General features: G+C 30.2%; 2 protein-coding genes across 11 annotated transcripts in view; one reads left to right on the top strand and one right to left on the bottom strand.

The window, feature by feature from the left end:
- LOC143045661 (bifunctional heparan sulfate N-deacetylase/N-sulfotransferase-like) overlaps positions 1-4,717 on the top strand; it is a 31,822-nt gene extending 27,105 nt beyond the window's left edge. For all 4 annotated transcript variants that reach the window (XM_076218323.1, XM_076218321.1, XM_076218322.1 and 1 more), the window contains exon 13: positions 69-4,717. In XM_076218323.1, coding sequence (XP_076074438.1) covers positions 69-285 — 217 coding nt within the window. In that variant the 3' untranslated portion in view covers positions 286-4,717. The remainder of the gene's footprint in view (positions 1-68) is intronic.
- Positions 4,718-8,800: 4,083 nt separating this feature from the next.
- Positions 8,801-24,270, bottom strand: part of LOC143045664 (long-chain-fatty-acid--CoA ligase 1-like) — a 51,551-nt gene continuing 36,081 nt past the window's right edge. For all 7 annotated transcript variants that reach the window (XM_076218330.1, XM_076218331.1, XM_076218329.1 and 4 more), the window contains 15 exons: positions 22,740-22,772; positions 21,015-21,066; positions 19,963-20,033; positions 19,374-19,457; positions 18,967-19,101; positions 18,322-18,404; positions 17,690-17,840; positions 17,190-17,262; positions 16,193-16,281; positions 15,417-15,533; positions 14,966-15,019; positions 13,151-13,240; positions 12,402-12,506; positions 11,709-11,780; positions 8,801-11,025 (listed from right to left, as the gene is read on the bottom strand). In XM_076218330.1, the coding sequence (XP_076074445.1) occupies positions 10,888-11,025; positions 11,709-11,780; positions 12,402-12,506; positions 13,151-13,240; positions 14,966-15,019; positions 15,417-15,533; positions 16,193-16,281; positions 17,190-17,262; positions 17,690-17,840; positions 18,322-18,404; positions 18,967-19,101; positions 19,374-19,457; positions 19,963-20,033; positions 21,015-21,066; positions 22,740-22,772 (1,347 nt within the window). In that variant the 3' untranslated portion in view covers positions 8,801-10,887. The remainder of the gene's footprint in view (positions 11,026-11,708; positions 11,781-12,401; positions 12,507-13,150; positions 13,241-14,965; positions 15,020-15,416; positions 15,534-16,192; positions 16,282-17,189; positions 17,263-17,689; positions 17,841-18,321; positions 18,405-18,966; positions 19,102-19,373; positions 19,458-19,962; positions 20,034-21,014; positions 21,067-22,739; positions 22,773-24,270) is intronic.

Consider the following 24,270-nt stretch of genomic DNA (forward strand, 5'->3'; position numbering starts at 1 on the left):
AGTTTGGTATAAGGGGAAATAATTAAATATTGCCAAATGAAACCAAATTTATTTAATTTTTTTAACAGGTTTGATTCAAAGAAAGGATTTTTCTGCCAAGTTTCATCAACCAACAAAAGTGATTGCTTGGGTCGCAGCAAAGGTCGGCATTACCCTCCAATGAACGAAACATCAGTGGAATTCTTAAAACAGTTTTACAGAAAAAATAATGTAGCATTATCCAAACTTCTAAGTAAACACAAGTATAGGATACCAGACTGGTTAGAAAAAGAATTAAGTGATTGAAATATGACAAGTTTTATTGATACCATAGACCCTATGTGATTAATTTTCTGAATCTCACTGATGCATGTTGGGAAATCTGTTGTTTTCCTGTCATGAAAAATGGGAACAAATCTGTTGATTGAATTTTGTACAAGTTTCATTGAAACTATCAAGGCAAGGAAATACCTTAAATATTCCTTAAGCTTTTGTATAGATTAATGAATTTAAAGAAATCTTATGACTAATACTTATGATCATATTAGAAAATTCTTATTGTAAATTGGAATAATTTGGTGCTGACATATTTTAGCAGTTTCATTAAGGAGGTAGTGGTGGAGTTATCAGCACTTGTTTCAAGAGTGTTTATTTATGGTAACTCCAGAAACATTCAATAGATTTTTAAATATGTTGTTGATTAATAAAGGGTCACATTCAAAAGCTGGCAAAAAGACAAACTACAATTTATAGTCATACATATACTTCGTAAAGTAATTTTGTCGCTATATGAATCTTTTCAAATTTCAAGTGTGTTAGACTTGAACTATTCACATACCAAACATATTGTTTAATGAGGTGTAAAAATATTGTACAATTAAAATGTATGCATTTTAATTTATTTATTTTTTGTGTGTAAATGTTTTATATGAGTGTGTTTCATTTTTTCACTTTAAAACAGGACACAAAATCAACTAAAATATGATCACATTCAAAGACCCCATTTTATAGTAGAACAAATAATGACTATCTTCCCAACCCTGTTTTTTTTTTTTTTAGAATTCAGCATCGGAGTTCCAGTTAATTTTTTATAGCCTAAGATTAATTATTTTTTAGCAAGTATGCAGTTTATTCTTAACTTTTTTTTAAATGAAGATACTATTTTTCGACAATTTTTTTAATACACTTATATGTATTTGCTTCTTATGGTGTTTTACACATCAAAACAAGCATTTAATGTAATTTGACAAATTTTAATTTTAGTGTTTCTTAGTTTTCATATATACTAGTATATTAAGTAGAAAAATGTGTGAACTCAGTGTAGTTTTTAGATTATTTTTTTTTAAATCTCATGGAATTGTTCATATTGAACCATTGCTATGGTGCTTTTATTCCTATTATAAATTTTGTGTATCTGAAAATGTATGATTGTGACTTGTATATATATATGACAAATTTCTCTTTAGAATGATAATATTTTTCTGTGCATCATACAATTGAATATGGTGAATGTAATTTATGGATTTGTTAACAAAGAATATTGATGTCAAATACTCAATGTAAAGAATAAAGCTTTAAAATGAATAAAATTGATATGTGATATTTAACAATGTATTTGCTTTACTTTTAAGTTTTCATTTTTTCTGGTTTGGAATTAAGAAAAAGACCTTTTTGACAAGGATAAGTTTGACATGTTTTAACTTTTAATGAACAATGAAACAGTTGAATTTTAAAGTTAATACAAGTGTGTACATTTTAACCATTACTTTCTTCATTTTTTCCAATTTTTTACCGGTGTAGGATTTGATTTGAAATGCAATATAACGAACAAATGATTAAAAAATGTAAACCGTTGAAAGGCAGCATGTTGAAAAAAATACACAATTAAGAAAATTGTATGTCATATCGTGTGTGTGTCTTTGTTTTGTTAATGATTACAAAATTGTTGAGCTAGAATATTGACACATCATATTGATGTGTTTAATAATTCCCTCATACAATTCAATATGCCCCTAAGTTTATTTTTCTAAATATTGTTGCTTTAATATAAATCTAAATTGGTTATCATTTCTGTCTATAATTGTTTAAGAATATGGTCGACATTCTAGATATGTCGAAAAAAAATATGCTTTGATATATTCTATAACATACCAATGAAAAATAACATTTATTTTAAATATTGCATTTTATAATTCCCACCTAGAAATATAGCTGACAGGAGTAATATTTAAATTATAATTACAGTGTTATGTAACAATGACAAGTTTTGAAAATGTTTTTTGTGAAGTAGAGACAAATTTGTAACTTGCATATAGCAATGTATTTTTCAATGCTTAAGTTTAATGCACATTTAATTTTATATTCAAAACACTTTTTATGCCCCACCTACGATAGTAGAGGGGCATTATGTTTTCTGGTCTTTGGGTCCGATTGTTTGTTCGTTCGTTCATCCGTCTGTTCGTTCGCTCGTTCGTCTGTCTGTTTGTCCATCTATTCGTCCCGCTTCAAGTTAAAGTTTTTGGTCAAGTTAGTTTTTGATGAAGTTGAAGTCCAATCAACTTGAAACTTAGTACACATGTTCCCTATGATAGGATCTTTCTAATTGTAATGCCAAATTAGAGTTTTTACCCCAATTTCATGGTTCAATGAACAAAAAGTGGGGCATCAGTGTTCTTGGGACACATTCTTGTTAATTTATGTATTGAAATTGTAGTATACCCTTTATAAAAATATTCAGATCTGATCCTTTATATTCCAATTTTGTATCAAATTAAATTTTTGTGAACTTATTTTTTTTTTTTTTATAATATCATAAATGTTAGTCTTATTTGACATAGAATTTGCACTTATTTTTAATTTTAATTGATTAATGAAAAGAGAAATACATTAATAATTATTCTGTCTTATCTAAGGTTCACTGAAGTTAAGGAATAGAAGAGCTGGATGAAATCTATTTTTAGAAAGATTACTGTGTAATTATTGCTTTAAAGGTGACATCACTGGACATGATGACCACCTATTTTAGACTGATATTCAGGTTTTAATTTATATTATTTTATTATTATGGACTTTTGTTTTTTTAGAACCATGCAGTTAAATGATTTTTTTATTTTACAAATAAGTCAACTTTATTTTACCAATTGTTGGGGGTGAAAAAATCATTCAAGACCCTTTTAACTTCTGACTGAAGACATTTTCAAAAAAAATCTAAAAAATGTAGAAATTTAAAAATATTTTATGGTTGATATAATTTACATATTACTATATGTGTGACATTTTAAGTGAATTATATCTTATTTTTACATGCTGAGCATGCTTAAAGCAAAAAAATCTAACTTTTTAAGATTTCAGTATGACTGGCTGGGATAACACACTTAAAACCATGAGACCACCAATTCAAGCATTATTCATGGGAAGATGGTATTTGTAACAAAACGTTTACCTATAGTAAGGTTTCATTGGTTGTTAAGACTTTAAAAGAGTGTAGTTTAAAAAAGGATTGAAATTATAACAATTTGATATATGATTAGCATTTTTAGATAAGTGTTGCAACATACAGGCATTATTTATAGTACATTTTTATGATAAGTTTTGTAACTTCTAATTTACAGTGCGTTTATAATAGTTTTGTAACTTCTAAATTTCACTTGTATAGTTGATATTTTTAATGGAATGAATAGAATGATGTACATAACTGTATTTTTATACTAAAATTATCCCAGGTTGTGATATTTATACAAGTTGTTGTTATACTACAATCACGTCATAAAATAGAGTAGAATATATATACTAATACAATCAGTGAATAGTGATTAGGTTTAAAAACTTTAATTCTAAAATTTCAGATCAGCTTTAATTTTAAAAAATCAAATAGATTTGTTTGCTTCCAATACAAGATTTTTGTTGTTGAAAACCTTGGTAACATTTTATATATTGACTATGGTATTGGAGAAAAAGCTAACAGAACGCATTAGCGTTTGAAAAATTTGGACCATCAGATTTTTTTTCACAAAAATATACTTTAAAGTCATATAAACCATATCAGTACAATTAGTTTCACTCTTAAGATTTTGGGTTAAAGAAGAACTGGAATGTTTATTTTCTTTTAAAATACATTATGTTTAGACATTATTAGGGAAAAAATTTTAAGTCTTTATGTATGGGCTTAATTTGAAACAAAAAGAATAGAAAAGAAATTTACTTGCTGATTAATTGATAACTGAAAGTTAACTTGTTTCAACAGAACAGTACAATGTAATTAAATGTGAAACAACAGTTTCTAAAACAATGATGTCTTATTGAAATGTGTTCTTTTTATAAAACAGTTCATTTTGTCTGTCTTGTGTCTGTTCATCAATATATATCGTCTCAATAGGGCTTTGTTAGACATTCCTGTGATTTCATGTAGAGGATTGACTTACCGGTATTACAATGTGATTGACTTATTACAATGTTCTCTCTCAATCTTAATCTCATTATGGTAAAGTGCCAAAAAAGGAATACTAATTGTATAGTATTTTGCTTATTTCATTCTTCAATCACATCAACTCAACATTTCTGTTTTGGTTTAAATATTATATTGATGACATCATGCTGGCTCAGTTTATGTGCTGATGTATACGGTGATGATAACGAAATAATCAACGTGTTTAATACTGATAATTACTGTTAACATATTCAGAACATACAATTGTTTAGACGCTGTAAAAATAGTTACATAATAAAAGCAATCAAAATACATGTTATTATGTTTGTTGATAGCCGGATTTTAACAAGTCGCCTGCAGAGTTTGAATTTGTGTAAAATTTAATCCCTCTTGAGACACTATCTACTACATGTAAATAGCTAAATGTAGATAGATTTCGATTGACACAATTGAGCAAGTGTTACTTCCCTTTTGTGGTCATGCTGGAGATTTAAGTGTGCAAATAACTTGTAAATCAACCAAATCCAACTAGTTATATTGATACCGATCACTAAACTCTAGAAAAAGAGTTTTTATGCCCTACCTAGGGGCATTATGTTTTGTGGTTGGGCATCTGTCTGTTTGTCTGTTCCTCTGTCTTTTCAACTACAGATTAAAGTTTTTGGTCAAGGTAGTTTTTGATGAAGTTGAAGTCTAATCAACTTAAAACTTAGTACACATATTCACTATGATATGAACTTTCCAATCTGATTAAAGTAAATCTCATCACTCAATCATTTTTTATACGACTGCAAAAATTATTTTGGGATCATATAATCGTATGATGTCGTGTATATTTAAGACTGTCAACAATGATCAGTAAAGAAGGCGAGACATTTCAGCATGTGCACTCTTGTTCTAGTTTTAAGATAATAATTTGGGTAGAAGTATTTCGATTGCTCTGAAATTGTACCACAATGTTAAATGCCACAAGTAGAAGGTTGGGATTCTTTAAAGGGGTTATGGGGCTAACAGTTTAGGAATTAAGAGCCAAAAACAAGCATTTTTCAAGTTTCCAGATAATAACTTGTGTGTAAGTGTATGGATCTCTCTGAAATTGCCACAGACCTTTGATAGGACAAGAGTGCACACACTGAAATGTCTCGCCTTCTTTACTAATCATTGATATTATGTTGATAGTCCTAAGTATAAAGCTTTATTACAACTGTCACATAAACTTAACATTAACCAAGATAGCTAAGCAAAGACCAATGAACCATGAAAATGAGGTCAAGGTCAGATTAACCATGCCAGGCAGATATGTACAGCTAACAAAGCTTCCATACAACAAATATAGTTGACCTACTACTTATAGTTTAAGAAAAATAGACCAAAACACAAAACTTAACTTTGTGCAATGAACCGTGCAATTGAGGTCATGGTCAAATAAAACCTGCGGGACTGACATAGATCATAATATATTTCCATACACCAAATATAGTTCACCTTTGGCATATAATATTAGATAAAAAGACCAAAACTTAAAAACTTAACTTTGACCACTGAACCATGAAAATAAGGTCAAGGTCAGATGACATCTGCCCGCTACACATGTACACCTTACAATCATTCCATACAACAAATATAGTAAACCTATTGCATAAAGTATGAGAAAAACAGACCAAAACACAAAAACTTAACTATAACCACTGAACCATGAAAATGAGGTCAAGGTCAGATGACACCTGCCAGTTGGACATATACACCTTCCAGTCCTTCCATACACCAAATATACTAGCCCTATTGCTTATAGTATCTGAGATATGGACTTTACCACCAAAACTTAACCTTGTTCACTGATTCATGAAATGAGGTTGAGGTCAAGTGAAAACTGTCTGACGGGCATGAGGACCTTGCAAGGTACGCACATACCAAATATAGTTATCCTATTACTTATAATAAGAGAGAATTCAACATTACAAAAATTCTGAACTTTTTTTTCAAGTGGTCACTGAACCATGAAATTGAGGTCAAGGACATTGGACATGTGACTGACGGAAACTTCGTAACATGAGGCATCTATATACAAAGTATGAAGCATCCAGGTCTTTCACCTTCTAAAATATAAACCTTTTAAGAAGTTAGCTAACACCGCCGCCGTAGCCGCCGCCGCCGGATCACTATCCCTATGTCGAGCTTTCTGCAACAAAAGTTGCAGGCTCGACAAAAACTGACAATCTTAGTCAATTAAGATTGGAGTCCAGTACACCCGCACGAGCGGGGTTCGAACTCACAACCTCAATGTTGACTGGCTAGTGATTACAGTAGTAACTACTTAGACCACTCAGCCACTGAGGCCCCTATAACAAAGGAAAGGGTGGGATTTTGAGTTTAGGGTTAATTGCACCAGACATGTAGTAATGAGGGGCCAAAAAGAAGCATTTTTCTAGTTTCCAGACAATAACTTGTGTTTAAGTGTATGGATCTATCTGAAATTGTACTACAAGGTTTTCAAATTTCGAAATTTTTGAAAAGTTTCAAAAAGAAATCTTCAATTGTACAGCATTGCACAATAGATTTGTATGATCTTTGACCACATTTTTGTTGTGTCAGAAACCTATATTTATATGTCAAAATTTTTATCACAATCCAAATTTAGACAGTATTCAGCTTGACTATTGTGTCCAAATTTGTTTAGGGTTGGACATTTGTAGTCGTACCAGGCTGGGCTCGGTGAAGCATTTTATTTTATGTGTGCTCCCACGCAGCAACCAAGCATTAAAAATGAGCGAGTGCAGAAATTTAATTTTAACTAGATTGTGAACTTTCTTATGTTTATGCCAAATAAGAGTTTTGACCCCACTTTCACGGTCCACTGAACATAGAAAATGATAGTGTGTAATCCATGTACTATGGACACATTCTTTTCCTGAACTTTTTTCGTTTTCTTTCAGCATTGCATTATTCATCACTTTGATTCAGTTAGGATCCCTTATATCATACCTGTGCATGTTTCAATATGGCTACTTTAGTGTAATAAGAAATTCAACATAGCAGCCAAGAAAATCAACTGTTGTTCCCTTCAAAATAGCAGCCAAGAAAATCAACTGTTGTTCCCTTCAAAATAGCAGCCAAGAAAATCAACTGTTGTTCCCTTCAAATAGCAGCCAAGAAAATCAACATTTTATCTCTTCAAAATAACAGTCAAGGGAAATAACTCAAAACTAAAATTTTGTCATTCAAAACCTTTTAATTATGATCAGTTTATCATGAAAAGAAATTAGAGATAGCCATATGGTATGTATGGTTACATTTTGAGGCCAGTTTTTGTCAAGCCTGCAAGTCACAGAAAGCAAGACATAGGGATAGTAATCTGGCAGTGGTGTTGGCCAACTGCTTAACAGCTAATATTTCAGCAGTAAGAAGACCTGAATGCTTTATACATTTTGGCATTAAAATAAGAAAGATCATATTATAGGGAACATGTGTACTAAGTTTAAAGTTGATTGGACTTCAACTTCATCAAGAACTACCATGACCAAAAAATTTTAACCAAAACCTTTAACCTTAAGTGGGACAGACGGCCAGACAAACAAACGAACAGACCCATGAACGGACGCACAGACCAGAAAACATAATGCCCATAAATGGGGCATAATAAAAAACAGAAAAACTAAACTTAAACCTGAAGCGGTACAGACGGATGGACAAACAACTGAAGAGACAGACAGACCAAAAAACATAATGCCCCTAGGTAGGGCATAAAAGCACTAACAAATCAGCTGATTTGAGGTATGTGCTTGGGTTTTTTTTACTTACCCCTTTCATCATATTTTCCAAATTAAGTCATATTGCCATATGAGAATGCAGCCATTCAGATTTTTTGTGGTATTTGTACCAGTGTTAAAATAATCGGTTGTTCAGTAGTTGTCATTTGTTGATGTGGTTCATAAGCTTTTCATGTTTCTTGTTTTTATATAGATTTTTTCGTTGGTTTTCCAGTTTGAATGATTTACACTAGTAACTTTTAGGGCCCTTTATAGCTTCCTGTTCAGCGTGACCCAAAGCTCCATAGTGAAACCTTACTTTGACATAATGGTTTACTTTTATAAATTTTGACATGGATGGAGAGATGTCTCATTGGCACTCATACCACATCTTCTTATATCTATATCATGTGAATCTGTAAAATCTATACCATGTTCTTGTTACATTCCTGTAAGCAGAATAATGTGTTGTGTACTTAGTGTTGAAGCTGGTGTATATATCTGATATATGTGATTCACATCAGAATTATGGTATTATTTGGTATTTGAATTTTACATGATACATTGAACTCCTAAGTCTCTACATATACCAACACCTTTCACTGTAAATATTTATTGAAACACTCCAGTTTTTGTAAAGAAATAACAATTAACAAATTGAATTTTAATGAAAACCAAAACAAACATGTTTAAGCATTTTACAAAAACAAATGCCAGGCATTTTCTAGACATAAGATACCAACCAAAACATAATGATGCAATAATAAGTTGTAGCACTTTTAAGATTTTATACTAAAATTTGTAACATCACAACAATCGATGTCTCCATTTAATGAATAGTTAAATTAATAAAAATAATAAAAATAACAAGAAATATACATTAATTTATGTCCCTTACCCACAAAATTTTCTTCCTAGCTCCCTAGGAAAAACTCCATTGTAGAGCAAACTTCTCGGATTAGTATTGTCTATAGAACAAAACAGAGTATTACTTACAATGACGCTTATCACAACAAATATCAACGATTTTTTGGTCTCCAATAATTTAACAGACCCTTTTAAAAACATTATGTTAGTTTATAAATGTTCACACTGCCATTTTACAAAATGTATTACAATGATTGGAAACTATCTGTGTAATCTACTTTTTCATGAACTTTTCTTCACATTGTCACTCAGATTTATAGTGTTCACAAGATGTTAGAATTCCCAAACATAACATGCATTTTAAAACAGAATTTTTACCTCTCATCTGAATTCCTTCATAACAGTCAAAGTTGTATGGACACCAAACATTTAATTTGTATGTTGTTTTAATTTAGGAGAAAAAAGCAGACCAAGTAATGTGTTGAATTATCTTTTTAACAGATACTAGCAGAAACCGGAGAATATATAAAATGCCTTTGAAACAAAAATAATGTTTAAGGGTAAAAAAAAATGATTCAAAACTAGTTTTAAATACAAAATTAAATTTTACAATAATTAGCTTATTTATTAAAATGTGCATGTTTTTATGATTATATATAGATGCCAATGTTTAGAATTGTGTACATATGAAATGACCAATTTATGGTAATAAAACATTTTAGATGATGTTACAACCTCAATTTTTCGTTGCACAGAACATAGTTGTATAAGTCACTATTAAACTAGAAATCCATCCAATTTTTTTTTCTCATTTTCTTTAAAATGATATCTTCCTGGGCTATCACATTTAAATATCATATAAACCAATAAGATTTTCCTTTCAGACACCACTACATATAATATACTCTCAAGTTATAACTCATAACCCATTTGCAAACTATCACCATATTTCATTCCAAGAACAGAATTTCTAATCAAGTGATCACATACTAAACACAGCAAACATTATATGTTCCTATAGTAATAGCTAAAGCTGCTACAATTGTATCAATACTTGAAAATACAGGTTTTAACTATACAGATAATGAGTTAAGCAAATTTTCCATAAATTCCAATTCTGGCATAGCAAACTTTCTTGAATATTTCACCATATACATTTGTTTAAAAAAAAAACAAACATTCACAAACACATATATTACATTTCTGAGACAATTCTTATGCAAGCATCTGAATGCATTATAATACCATGCTCATAATAATATTTTTCGAATGCCTTTTTTATTGAAAGGCAAACTGAAGTAAAGTACAACAGTGTCCCAAAATACTTCAAATGAACCATATCAGGTAATGTGAACGTTTAATTCTTGGTTTTAGACAACAAAATTCTAAAAATTGTTGTTGGCTGTTTGATCTAACAAAGATTCTATCAAGTACACCAAAATGTATGTAGCATCAATGTTTTTTTTAATTTATTTCTTTTAACACATTAATGAGATAAATATGAAGGTGACAGTGATTCTGTAGTAAGACACTGGTTTTATTTGAATATTAATGAACTACTGATATGTAAAAATTAAATATATTAAATTCTGAAGCAAGTGAAAGTTGTTAAAAAATATAAATAATGTTTAGCTAAGTTTTGTGAAATTGTCAATAATGAATCATGAATTATCATTTATTATGGATGTAGAAACTGTTTTGATTTTATTCATGCCAGTATTGTCTTAAATAAATTGTAACACTAGAAACTTATATACCATAATGGAATACATGCACTTGTGCAAATCTTAACACAGAAATATTTTATTTATTTGTTTGTAAACCACATGTGAACACAATCTTACACGTGATACAAATTCCACAAAGAGATTATTGTAATTTTGTATACATTTCATCAATCTGAGGTTGGAAAACCTTTTTCAAGTCCTGTCTTTTGGCTTTAAATGTTGGTGTTAATAGTCCGTTCTCCACAGAAAATAATTCTGGATGTACATAAATATCTCTCACCTGAAAAAAAAAAAGATATTGACAAAATGAATTTATTTGAAAAGAGAAGAAACAAGAACACAGATGCCCTATCTGCACTATCATTTTCTATGTTCAGTAGACTGTGAAAATGGGGTAAAAACTCTAATTTGGCATTAAAATTAAAAAGATCATATCACACATATCATAGGAAGCATGTGTACTAAGTTTCAAGTTGATTGGACTTCATCTTCATCAAAAACTACCTCCATCAAAAATGTTAACCTGAAGCGGGACAGACGGATGGACGAACGAACGAACAGACGAACAGAAACACAGACCAGAAAACATAATGCCCATGAATGGGGCATTATAAATGGGCCATAGAAATTTACTATCCTGTGGACTAAGACTTCAAGTACTGCATAAAATTAATTTTTAACCAATACCTACTAGACACAGTTTTGTAAATACCTACATTTTGCAATGTTTTCATTATTGCTAATAATTGACTAGTAAATCTTGCTACTCTATTTCTCTTTATAATTCTATATTCATATTTTGTAAAAAGATAGACACAAGAGATAATGACTGATTCTTTTCCGCATTGAAGATGCACATATTATGATCTCACTTTCTATAAGTGAATAAATGACAGGGTTATCTTTGTAAAGAAAATACTTTGGGTTAAATGTAAGAACTTATAAAAAGATAAGTAAACAAACCTGTTCAAATGAATGTAATCCACCACTCTTTCCTAGTTTTGTCAGATCTGCTAATATGGCCTTCTTTATTTCCTAAAAAGAAAAAAATCAATGTTATTTATATAAATATTTTGTAATTAGTATATGTTTAGAGGTTATTTAACTTTTTCCTAATAATTATTAAAGAATAAACAAGAACATATGGCCACAGCACACCATGCTAAGGGTGCTCACACTATCCCAGTTCCATATTTAGTAAGCTGCAAAATCTGAGTCATAAACCCTAATGTGGTAAATATTGTAATGTAGACGAGGCATAAAAATAGGACAGAATTCTATATTTTTGTTGAAGGTGCTGTCATCCCTTTGTCTACACATTCCTGAGACTTCAAGATGATTGGTTTATTAGTTAAAGTTATCAATTCAAATATGAGATGTAAACCATTCCGATATGCCATCAACAAGTTATATTTAAATTCTTAAAAGATGCAATGTACCATGTCACTTTTATGCAAATAATGAGCCAGGAATGAATCAACTCCTACTACAATAGAAATTGCTGACATAATCTCCAAAGACACAGTTTTCCCATCAATAAAAAAGAGTCTACCGCCTAGCCTAATCCTCTAATAAAATTTAGGTTGACATCTGGAAAGTCTATTGATTTTCTTCAATATCTTAAACTCTGACCTTAATATTACTAGATATACATACTGGATTTTTGACTAATTCTTCCATTGATCCTGTTATATTAAAGTTTGACTTTGCATAACTTGGTAACACTTCAGGATCTGGTACACAAACTGCTACTAAACTAGCCTGAAGAAAAGATAAAAACATAATGTATTGATAATCTATTTCAAAATAGAACTTTTACCCATTTTTTTCCTTAAAAAGGTGTATTAAATACACTGTAAAAGAAAACAGTTTTTTTGTGGCAATTATTTCATGAATTTTCAGGACACTAAGAATATTTTAGGTCAAACTGTATCGGAGAAATAAATCTCAGAAAATTTGACCAAATCAGTGAAGCATGAAAAATACATCAGCATAAAAGTCTTATGACTATTATATCTTGGTATCTAACATCTGAAGTTAACTTATGTCACTGAAACATGACTACCTGTATATGTCAGCTTCATCTTAGTAATGTCTATGGAAGACTGTTATACTCCTAGACACATCATTCATCAAGAAGGTCAATCAGTATCTGATAATGGTCAGACACTCAACTGTGGTATATGTATCATGTTACCTTTATCTTATATCTCATGGTCAGTTTCTCAAAGGTGTATCTGCTTAAATACTTATATGTCTATATATGTTTAGCATCAATGTTCTGACAAAACAAATACTTTTAATATTGAACTTGCAGCTTATCTTGAAGGTCATTTGGAGAGAAAGTAAAGTCTAACATAGTATTTTTGAATTTGTAATGTGTTGTGTATGCCTTATTTACATACCTTCAAGCTATCACCATGCACAAATATTTGTGCTACCAATGTTGATCTAACATAAATGTTTTCTATTTTCTCTGGTGCTATATATTCTCCCTATCAAATAAAGGAAACATTGAAAACACTTTATATTACATCTATTCATAAAGAATAAAGCCCTGACAGAGTATTTCAGAAATTATTGTGAAGTTTTTATTATGTAAATAAGGCGACTGAATTAGGTGAGAATCGCAATAAGAACTTGCATTCTGATAACTGAAATATAGAACATTGTGCAGATTTTTCAAAATAATTAGTCACATTATGTCTATTCTTGAATATCCAAAAAAATTGCACACAACAAATTTACAGCATATCAAGGGTTATCAGAGACATATTTAACCAGATGCTCTGCAGGGCGCAGCTTTATACGACCGCAGAGGTTGAACCCTGAACAGTTGGGGGCAAGTATGGACACAACATTCAAGCTGGATTCAGCTCTAAATTTGGATTGTGATTAAATAGTTGACACAGCATAGGTTTCTGACACAGAATGAATGTGGTCTAATGAACTTAAAATATTTTTTTTGCCTTTTGAGCAATTCACTATGCTGTTGAATATTAATCCTCTCAAAAAAAATGTTTGAAGAAATTTTCTTTTTATTTATGAAATCTGAAATGAGAAAAATTTCTTAATATAATAATTTTGGATCCTGATTTGAACCAACTTGAAAACTGGGCCCATAATCAAAAATCTAAGTACATGTTTAGATTCAGCATATCAAAAAAGCCCAAGAATTCAATTTTTGTTAAAATCAAACAGAGTTTAATTTTGGACCCTTTGGACTTTAATGTAGACCAATTTGAAAACGGGACCAAAAATTAAGAATCTACATACACAGTTAGATTATTCAATTTTTGATGAAATCAAACAAAAAAAAAAAGTTTAATTTTGGACCCCGATTTGGACCAACTTGAAAACTGGGCCAATAATAAAAAATCTAAGTACATTTTTAGATTCAGCATATCAAAGAACCCCAAGGATTCATTTTTTGTTAAAATCCAACTAAGTTTAATTTTGGACCCTTTGGACCTTAATGTAGACCAATTTGAAAACGGGACCAAAAATTAAGAATCTACATACACAGTTAGATTTGGCATATCAAAGAACCCCAATTATTTAATTTTTGATGAAATCCAACAAAGTTCAATTTTGGACCCTTTGGGCCCCTTATTCCTAAACTGTTGGGACCAAAACTCCCAAAATCAAACCCAACCTTCCTTTTATGGTCATAAACCTTGTGTTTAAATTTCATAGATTTCTATTTACTTATACTAAAGTTGTGGTGTAAAAACCAAGAATAATGCTTATTTGGGCCCCTAATTCCTAAACTGTTGGGACCTCAACTCCCAAAATCAATACCAACCTTCCTTTTGTGGTCATAAACCTTGTGTTTAAATTTCATTGTTTACTTATACTAAAGTTATTGTGCGAAAACCAAGAATAATGCTTATTTGGGCCCTTTTTTGGCCCCTAATTCCTAAACTATTGGAACCAAAACTCCCAAAATCAATCCCAACCTTCCTTTTGTGGTCATAAACCTTGTGTTAAAATTTCATAGATTTCTATTCATTTTTACTAAAGTTAGAGTGCGAAAACTAAAAGTATTTGGACGACGACGATGACGACGACGACAACAACGCAGAGGACGACGCCAACGTGATACCAATATACGACCAAAAAATTTTCAATTTTTGCGGTCGTATAAAAACTCTTGAATCTATGCTTTAGAACAGAAGAAAATTCACTAATCAAATATTTTGGTCATGAATATTACATACCTGTGCTAACTTAAATATATGTTTCTTTCTGTCAATAATTTTCAGGGTTCCATTCTGGAAAAAAGACAAGGTTATTGTCTAATACATGTAATAGTAGTTTTAGTGAATATGAAAATACAGCACTTCAACTTTTATATAACCACATTTCAGTATAATGGTCAAAGAGACAAACTTTAATTTTCAGCAAAATGTAATCATTAAAGAATGCCAGTATATTTATGCTTAGAAAACAGATAAAAAAAAAAGAGAGAAAACAATAAATCATACATTTATATCTGCAACTGAACCATAAAGTTAATCTTAATCAAATCTGCTTCCTACTGGACATTAAACAAACAATCTATACTGCATGAAGAATTCTATATATGTTCCTTTCAAAATCAAAATTATTTTTCAATTGATTGAAGTATTACAATACCACAATGATATATTATTGAATTAACAAACTTACCGGTAACCATTCTCCAATATCTCCTGTATGTAGCCAGCCATCCTTGTCTAAAACTTCTTTTGTTTTGACCTCATCATTAAGGTAACCAACAAAAACACTTGGACCCTGTAGGCATACCTGTTAAAGAAATTTTAAATCATCATAAATGAAAATGTCTGACAAATAATTCTTCCATTGTTGAAGCCATATAATATAAATCAATTAATTGGAACAATTTAACCATTAATGGTTCAAAATAAGATAAGAAATTTGTAATGACTTTGTATATTTTGGATGTTATTTGGAGATAGTTGGACAAAAGATTTTTCATTTATCACCACCTTCTAAAAATCCAGTCATAATGTGATTGATTGATTGTTTAGTGCCAATTTCACAACTATTGTGCTATTTTTTGGCAGACATTATTTTTGGGTGGAGAGAGCGGGACCTTGACCTTTGATAGGAAAACTAACAACCCTAGTCATTTAAGATTGGAGAAGAGCGCACCCGCCATGTGTGGGATAAGAAATCATAAACTCAGTGTTGACAAGACTAGTAATACAGTACTTAGAATAGTTGACCCATTCGACCATATAGGCCCCTCGGTCATAATGTGAGATAAATCAATGACAAACAAAGTATATTTAAATATAACAAAAACAAATTTATATCTAATTTTAAATAATTGTAATTGTCCTATTATATTGTATTATGAACTAAAAATAATTTTTTTCCCCTTAATATTTAAACTAATTTGTAACGTTTGCTACTGAACTATAACTGTTCTGACGTCTTACCTCTCCTTTGTTCTGATCAGCAAAGTAGTTCATATCTGGTACATCATCTAGTTTGATAAGGTTACTGGGAATAGGTGGTCCAACGTTACCTGAAACAATAAAATTATAGTGGTACAATGTTACCAAACAGGTCATATATCATATCAAAATGAATACATTTAATAATATGGAGTGTTCCTGATTTGATAAGACAATATAACTATTTTCTTTGCTAAAAATCAAAAAGTATTATGTAGATTTTTGTACCTGCATTCTGTGTGTTAAATCTATAATGTTTCATTGGTCTGGCAAGAGGGAAGGGAGAGAGCATGATAAGATAAATATAACTCATTAAGCATCTATATATCTATTTCTCGAATTCTTCGTCAATTTATCCCTTTCTGCACCCATTGTATAAAAAAAATTTAATCAACGTGTGGTTCGTTTGATCTCAGTACTTCATTGGTTAAAATCTGATTATGACGTCAAATTATCTTGCTTTCCTCTGAATTTCCTATTGTGATGGCAAGAAAAAAGGCGACCATGCCTGATGACGTCACATAGAAAGAACACATCTTTTGGCAGATCATTCGAACAGAAGGAATAAGTCTGCCTGCATAATGTTAGAAAATCATTAGAGAAACAGATTCCACCACCAAATCTCGTGTAATACGATATTTATCCACTCTCGACAGTGAAAATTTAACTGTCTCGAGTGGATAAATATCGTATCATACTCGATGCAGTGGTAGAATCTATATATATCTTAGAAATATTTACAATATAATAAAGCTAATTTCAAAACTGTCCAAAAGAAAATCCATTAATATACATAAAAAAATATTTATCCGATATATCCAATTTCATGGATCATTGTAATTTCATTTCAAATTTACATGCAACCTTTGAACCATCTTTCAATGCACAAGTCTTTTTGTGTTTTTAAACTGAAATATTGTATGTAATTGCACCTTTTTTTTACAAAATGGCCAAAATAACATAAAGATATTAAATTTACCTGATGATGCATCTCCTATGAACTGCATGGAACATAAAGCATGAGATTCTGTCTGTCCATAACCTTCAATTATCTGAAATAAACAACATTTGATAGTAAATTTTGTGCTTTATTCAGAAAGCTGATAACATTAGCTTAGGTGAACCCTGTTAAATAGAATTGTATACATTGAAATGATTCTAAATGTAAGATATTGTTCTTTTAATTCACTTGTAATAACTGAAAAAAAATCACAAGATTAAAGATAAAGATTTTTTTTTAGGAGTTGCCAAATCATATTAAAGTGATGTCAAGAACAGCTGACTAGATAGAAATAAAAACCATAAGGCATATGTGATGAATATGAAGCTTCCATGGTATAACTAAGGTTGCTGAAAGTGGCATAAAACACCAACAATTAAAGAAACCTTTAAAAACAAAATAAAAGAAGAGGCAATATAATGGACAATCAACACAAAACATAGAAATTCTATCATAGTCCTACACTAAAAGGCACTTACCGGACAACCAACACAGCATCTAAGAAATTCTAATACTGTTGCCGACAGAGGTGCTGAACCTGTAGTAATTAGCCGAACTTTTCCTCCTAAACCTTGTTGGATCTTTTTAAATACCAACTTGTCATAAATGCTGTCATTTCTTATTACATTTCTGGAAAAAATAAAGCATAAAATTGCACAATAATACATTATAAATTGTGTGTGCAAGTAGTTGTAATATTAAAAATATTGTTTTTTTTGTTTAAGAATAGTACAGCTTTTTGATTTCAAGTATCATAACTGTAATAGTAAAAATATTTGCTTTTTTCCCCCTTAAAAATGACTATTTAAAAAAAAAAACTTTCCAATATCATCCACAAATTTTGTCAAGCAATGGAAACATGACATTGATGTATTTTAAAATGCAAAATTTAACAACTGGCTAATCTTATGTTACTGAATTGGAATTGAAGGAGATGTAATGATGTATGGAAAGTCAATGATTACAATAAGCCCCTATATTGCCCAACATTGATGAGGACATGACCTTTCATCCTGAGTGTTAGATTTTTTTGTAAATTACTTAAGAATTATATGAATGGAATTTGTGTACTATATCAGATAAAAAATTTATACAATAAATATTAATTTACTTTTGAAGTTCCTTCTGTTTACTTTTCATTCCCATATCAAACATCATTTTTTTAACTGCACTTTCATTCACACCTGCTACAACCTGGAAATATAAAGACATTCTAATTTTAAATTGTAGCAAAAACCTGACAGTTGAAAGTTGTGATAAATGTACAAATAAGTTGCTAGAAGCAGTGGTTAAGTTTATCGTTATTACTGTTGCTGGTTATTACTGTATATCTGGTGTTCAGATATTTTTTTTGACATTAGATCAGTTATAACAAGTGAATCTGTGAGTTACTGCTCACTAATGATACCCCTACCCTGCTAAAAGTATAAGGTAAAAAGGAAGTTGTTGAGTGAGGATTTTGAAAAGGCATCACACAGTAAAGCTTAATCATATAACCCTGAAACTAAATTTCAGAAATCCTTGTAATGTAGTTCCTGAGAAAGAGGAATAAAAAAATATTCATGGGATGAACGAATTGACAGATAGATGGATGGACAGACTGAGGTAAACAGTATGCCTCCTCTTTTTTTAAGCAGGGGTATTAACAAAAAGACTGATGGATGGACGGATTAACTGACACACATGACAGACAGTTAGAAAGTGAACGTATAATAAAGTGGTGGTATAACAATAAACAAAATACAATAAGTGTTACCTTATCATAGAATCTATTGAGTAATCTGGGTACAGATGGAAATAATGTTGGTGATAGTTCTTTGATATCATCCATCAATAATTTAACATCACCTTGGAAAAATCCTATTCTTCCACCAGACATTGTCACTGTTACCTAACAAAAGAAAAATAATCTCATATTAATGATATGTTGCTTGCTTATTACATGTATTTCATTCTTTAATTTTAAAACGAGAATTATTAATTTGGAATAGAAACAAAATTTTCTCAGTCTAAAAACATTCAAAATTAATATCTAGCTTTATCCTTTTACAAAAAAGATTTTTTTGCTGTACAATAAATGTGACTACTCTACAACTAATATGACTTGACTCTTTAAAGATAATGCTTTAACACTGAATATTCTACATTTCATTGAAGACCTACCTCTAACAACCTTTCATATGAATGGGCTAATGGTAGATATGATATTAGAACATCTTCTGGTCCGAGAGTAACACCACCATTTTCCTAAAATAAAAAAGCACAAAGTGTTGTGTTGAGTCAAAAACACTGAAATATTAATGTAAAATGATTATTATTTCAAGATGTACCTATTTGAAGAGAGCATGCTATTTCATTTCTTTTTTTTTTTGTTGGGATTTGTTTGAGAAAAAGACAATAAGATAAGTCATTTAACTAACTTCTAGGTTAAAATAATGAACCCTCAGTGTCTAGATCACCTCATCACAAGAATATATTGTGATTGATTGATTCAGCACTTAAAGTTGTATTAGGGCAATCAATTTTAGTTTGAGGCAACCAACTGGAGAGAACCATCTAACATATTTTAAATGATCACTTTGTTGTATGAGAACTCCTTTACAATAATTATCATTAAAGTTCCATTAAAAACACTAGATAACAAAGGTGCACTTATTTTCTCAAAGGTCCCCACCAAAGTCATGTTTCTTTATCAACTACACTGATGTCAAAGATTCATTATGGCAGATAATATTCATGATAAAATACTCACAAGTGTGACAAATGCTGAACAAACTGTAGAAATGGTTCCTTTATGTGTTAACATTGCTCCTTTAGGTAAACCTAATAAAAATTCAATTATGTTTCATAAAAGTCTATCAAATCAAAAGAAAATTAAATTGTACATGATAATGTAGTGCTGCATATTTAAACACTCAGTTTCTAGATTGCCCATATACATTTTGAATGATCACATTGGAAAACCCAATAGTTTAACAATAATATTTACATGCTTATGCAAATGTATTCAAATATCAATAATAATTATAAGTCATAAATATTTGTTCTTACATAACCTAATTGAAAACTTCATCTTTGGCTTTGAGGACAATACTATAAATAGGTTTAATATTATGTAATTTTGAGTTGGATATTATGATGTTATTTTGAGTTTGAATTATTTCCCTTGGACACCATTTTGGAAGAATAAATGGATTAAATTTTCTATTTGACTAACCAAATTGAAATATGCACTAACAAGTCTGATAAAATTACTGTTAGATCAGAGTGAGGAATCAATAAAGGCCAAAATAAATTAAAATTTTCCACAATATAATTAAAGTCGGAATACACAAGTTGATTTTGGCTGATTTATGAAGGTCTTTGGACACTTAAACATCAAACATGTAAACAAAGGAAAGGAACTCTTGCTTTAAAGAGTGTCAATAGATATCCATTTATTGGCTCTATAAATGGCACTAAAAAAGTAACACTGTTGTCTCTCAAAGGGGGTTCCTTTTGCCCAGTCTTTTCTGGGTAGTGTTGAATTGTTTTTTTTCTTTTGACCAGGTTGTTGCTTGTTTTCTTTGAGTTATATTTTTCAATTGCCATCAAAATGTTTATCACAGGAAAGACAAAATTATTCCACTCATCATGACCAGAAAGTGTGTGGTAAAAGGTCACTTTGAGTTGTTTACTTGAAACATTATTAACCAGTGACATTGTTTCAATATGTTCATAAATCTAAGCATCTTTAACTTTTGTTACTGATTATCCATTCACTATTTATTTTATATATCTAAGTAAAAAAGTTTATTTACCCACCTGTTGTACCACTTGTATAACATACAACACATATATCATCAGGTTTAGCAGGCTGTAAATTAAACAAATGTTACATAATATATTTATTACAAAATTTTATAACATGCATGTTATGGTTATGGGTGTGTCATTAAAATTTTTTTTTTTTAACAACATAATAATATTTATTCATCTAATCTTGCTTGTTACAAATTTCACCAAGAATCCAAGCTTCTCTTGATTTACCCTGTTACACTCCACTGATTATCCAGGGAAATAAACAGCTGGTCCAACTTATTTACTTATAAAAATAATATAAAGGATGTATAGTTGTCTTATGCAGAGATTTATCAACGCTAAAAATTCTTTCTAATTGACAATAACATTGGACATCTTGATTTATATGCATCTATTCTTTTATTAAATTCATTTTCAAAAATACTAAAGACATCAACAGTTTTTGTTCTCTGCTCGGATACATAGTATGACTTATAAATAGAAAAACTTAATACTGTTAGTATATAATTCAAAAAATAATATTTACTTTTAAAATGTAATTTTATATCCAAATACAAGATGTTGCAATTTAATATCAAAATCTATTTTACTTCTTTTAAGGTAGCACAATACAAAGATTTTTTCAATCCTAATCAGACAACTTTAAACTGATGTAATTCATTTCATCCTTCTTTATATTTTATAAATGAGGTACCAAAAGAAAGAAGAAAGAGTAATCTTTCAAATTGTGATAATTTCATTATGACATAATTATTATGTAATTAGTTGCTGTATTGTGATGTCCACACTTGAATGAATTTAGCGTCTTTGTTCTTCATAGCATCCCAAAATATTTTATAGATTCTTGTACAACACAGCTTGACCTCCAAAACTGTGTCTCAGATTTCCAAAAACATCAATAGAACAAATTTTATACCCAATTGAATTTGGTGGTCTTTTATGAATTGATGTTGCAAACTTCATTGAAGATTTGTGAGAGAATGAAATGCAATAGGAAAAATCTGAGACACAGTTTTGGAGGTCAAACTGTATTGTGCCAGAATCTATAAAATATTTTAGGATGCTATGAATAACAAAGAAGCTAAATTCATTCAAGTGTGGACATCACAATACGGCAACTTATTACATAACAATTAATTATGTAATAATTATGTCATAATGAAATTATCACACTTTGAAAGATTAATCCTTCTTCTTTCTTTTGGTACCTCATTTATAAAATTTAAAAAAAGATGAGTGGAATTACATCAGTTTAAAGGTGTCTGATTGGGGATGAAAAATCTTTGTATTGTGCTACCTTAAAGAGTTCATAGATTTTTTGCCAAAATTTATTCAAATATCTACACTTCAGAAAATAGTGAGCATAATCTTCTTCTTGCTTACAAAAATTACACTTATCTGTCTTAGTTAGTGTCATTAGAATTTTGCATAAACACTTCGGTAATTTGAATGCACTCAAAATCATATAGGTGTCAATTTTACTAAACTAATTTTTCTTTTCACAAAAAAATTCTATCTTTCACATGTTCTGCTACTCACTAGAGTATAAAAGGGAGAGTAATAAAACAAAAGTGTCATCCTTTTATAATGACTATCTATTTGAAATAAAAAGTCTACTGTGATGTTATATTAAGGTAGAGCTTTTCCCGAAGAATTCAAACCAGTTCAATTGATCTTTAATTTGGAAATAAATAAATCTAAAATGTCTATTATTACATATACAATTACCTTTGGTTCTTGCGGAGATTTTTCACCTTGTTCCTAAAAAAATAATTGTTATATGATATAAGCAAGTATTTACAGTATTGTTTTACAACATCCAGAGTTATTTGTTTTTTGTAATACTGTAAATTTTTCAGTTGGTAGTATAGCCTGATTTTAATGTATTGGCACATTTCTATATTTTGTTTTTAGTTAAGAAAAAATAACTAAAAACTGACAAGTTCAAATGCACCATTTTAATATGGAAGTCCTTTAAAGAATTTGCTGTTCTTGGTATATCTTTGTTAGACTCTTTTCAATTCATTCTGAACCACTCTCTTTGCAATTTAGAGTGGACATATGGTTCAAGACAATTGCCTATTTTGAAGACTGTATTATGACTTCTCGATGTCTATTTAGTTTTATTGCATTGATGGAATGCTGTCTTACTAATGTATCCATATTTTCCAAGTTTGATGGAATGCTGTCTTACTAATGTATCCATATTCTCCAAGTTTGATGGAATGCTGTCTTACTAATGTATCCATATTCTCCAAGTTTGATGGAATGCTGTCTTACTAATGTATCCATATTCTCCAAGTTTGATGGAATGCTGTCTTACTAATGTATCCATATTCTCCAAGTTTTATGGAATGCTGTCTTACTAATGTATCCATATTCTCCAAGTTTGATGGAATGCTGTCTTACTAATGTATCCATATTCTCCAAGTTTGATGGAATGCTGTCTTACTAATGTATCCATATTCTCCAAGTTTGATGGAATGCTGTCTTACTAATGTATCCATATTCTCCAAGTTTGATGGAATGCTGTCTTACTAATGTATCCATATTCTCCAAGTTTGATGGAATGCTGTCTTACTAATGTATCCATATTCTCCAAGTTTGATGGAATGCTGTCTTACTAATGTATCCATATTCTCCAAGTTTTATGGAATGCTGTCTTACTAATGTATCCATATTCTCCAAGTTTGATGGAATGCTGTCTTACTAATGTATCCATATTCTCCAAGTTTGATGGAATGCTGTCTTACTAATGTATCCATATTCTCCAAGTTTGATGGAATGCTGTCTTACTAATGTATCCATATTCTCCAAGTTTTATGGAATGCTGTCTTACTAATGTATCCATATTCTCCAAGTTTGATGGAATGCTGTCTTACTAATGTATCCATATTCTCCAAGTTTGATGGAATGCTGTCTTACTAATGTATCCATATTCTCCAAGTTTGATGGAATGCTGTCTAACTAATGTATCCATATTCTCCAAGTTTGATGGATTGCTGTCTTACTAATGTATCCATATTCTCCAAGTTTGATGGAATGCTGTCTAACTAATGTATCCATATTCTCCAAGTTTGGTGGAATGCTGTCTTACTAATGTATCCATATTCTCCAAGTTTAAACATGGTTGTTTCCTACTCCTTAAAAGATTATCATCAGATGATTGCTAGTTCTAATAATACAACCAACTCTCCTGAATAACTTAAAATTGCTGACAACCTCAATAATATTGTATAAAACAAACTTAAAAAAACTT

Source organism: Mytilus galloprovincialis, chromosome 9 (assembly GCF_965363235.1).
Source record: "Mytilus galloprovincialis chromosome 9, xbMytGall1.hap1.1, whole genome shotgun sequence".
In the NCBI taxonomy this organism is placed as follows: Eukaryota; Metazoa; Mollusca; class Bivalvia; order Mytilida; family Mytilidae; genus Mytilus; species Mytilus galloprovincialis.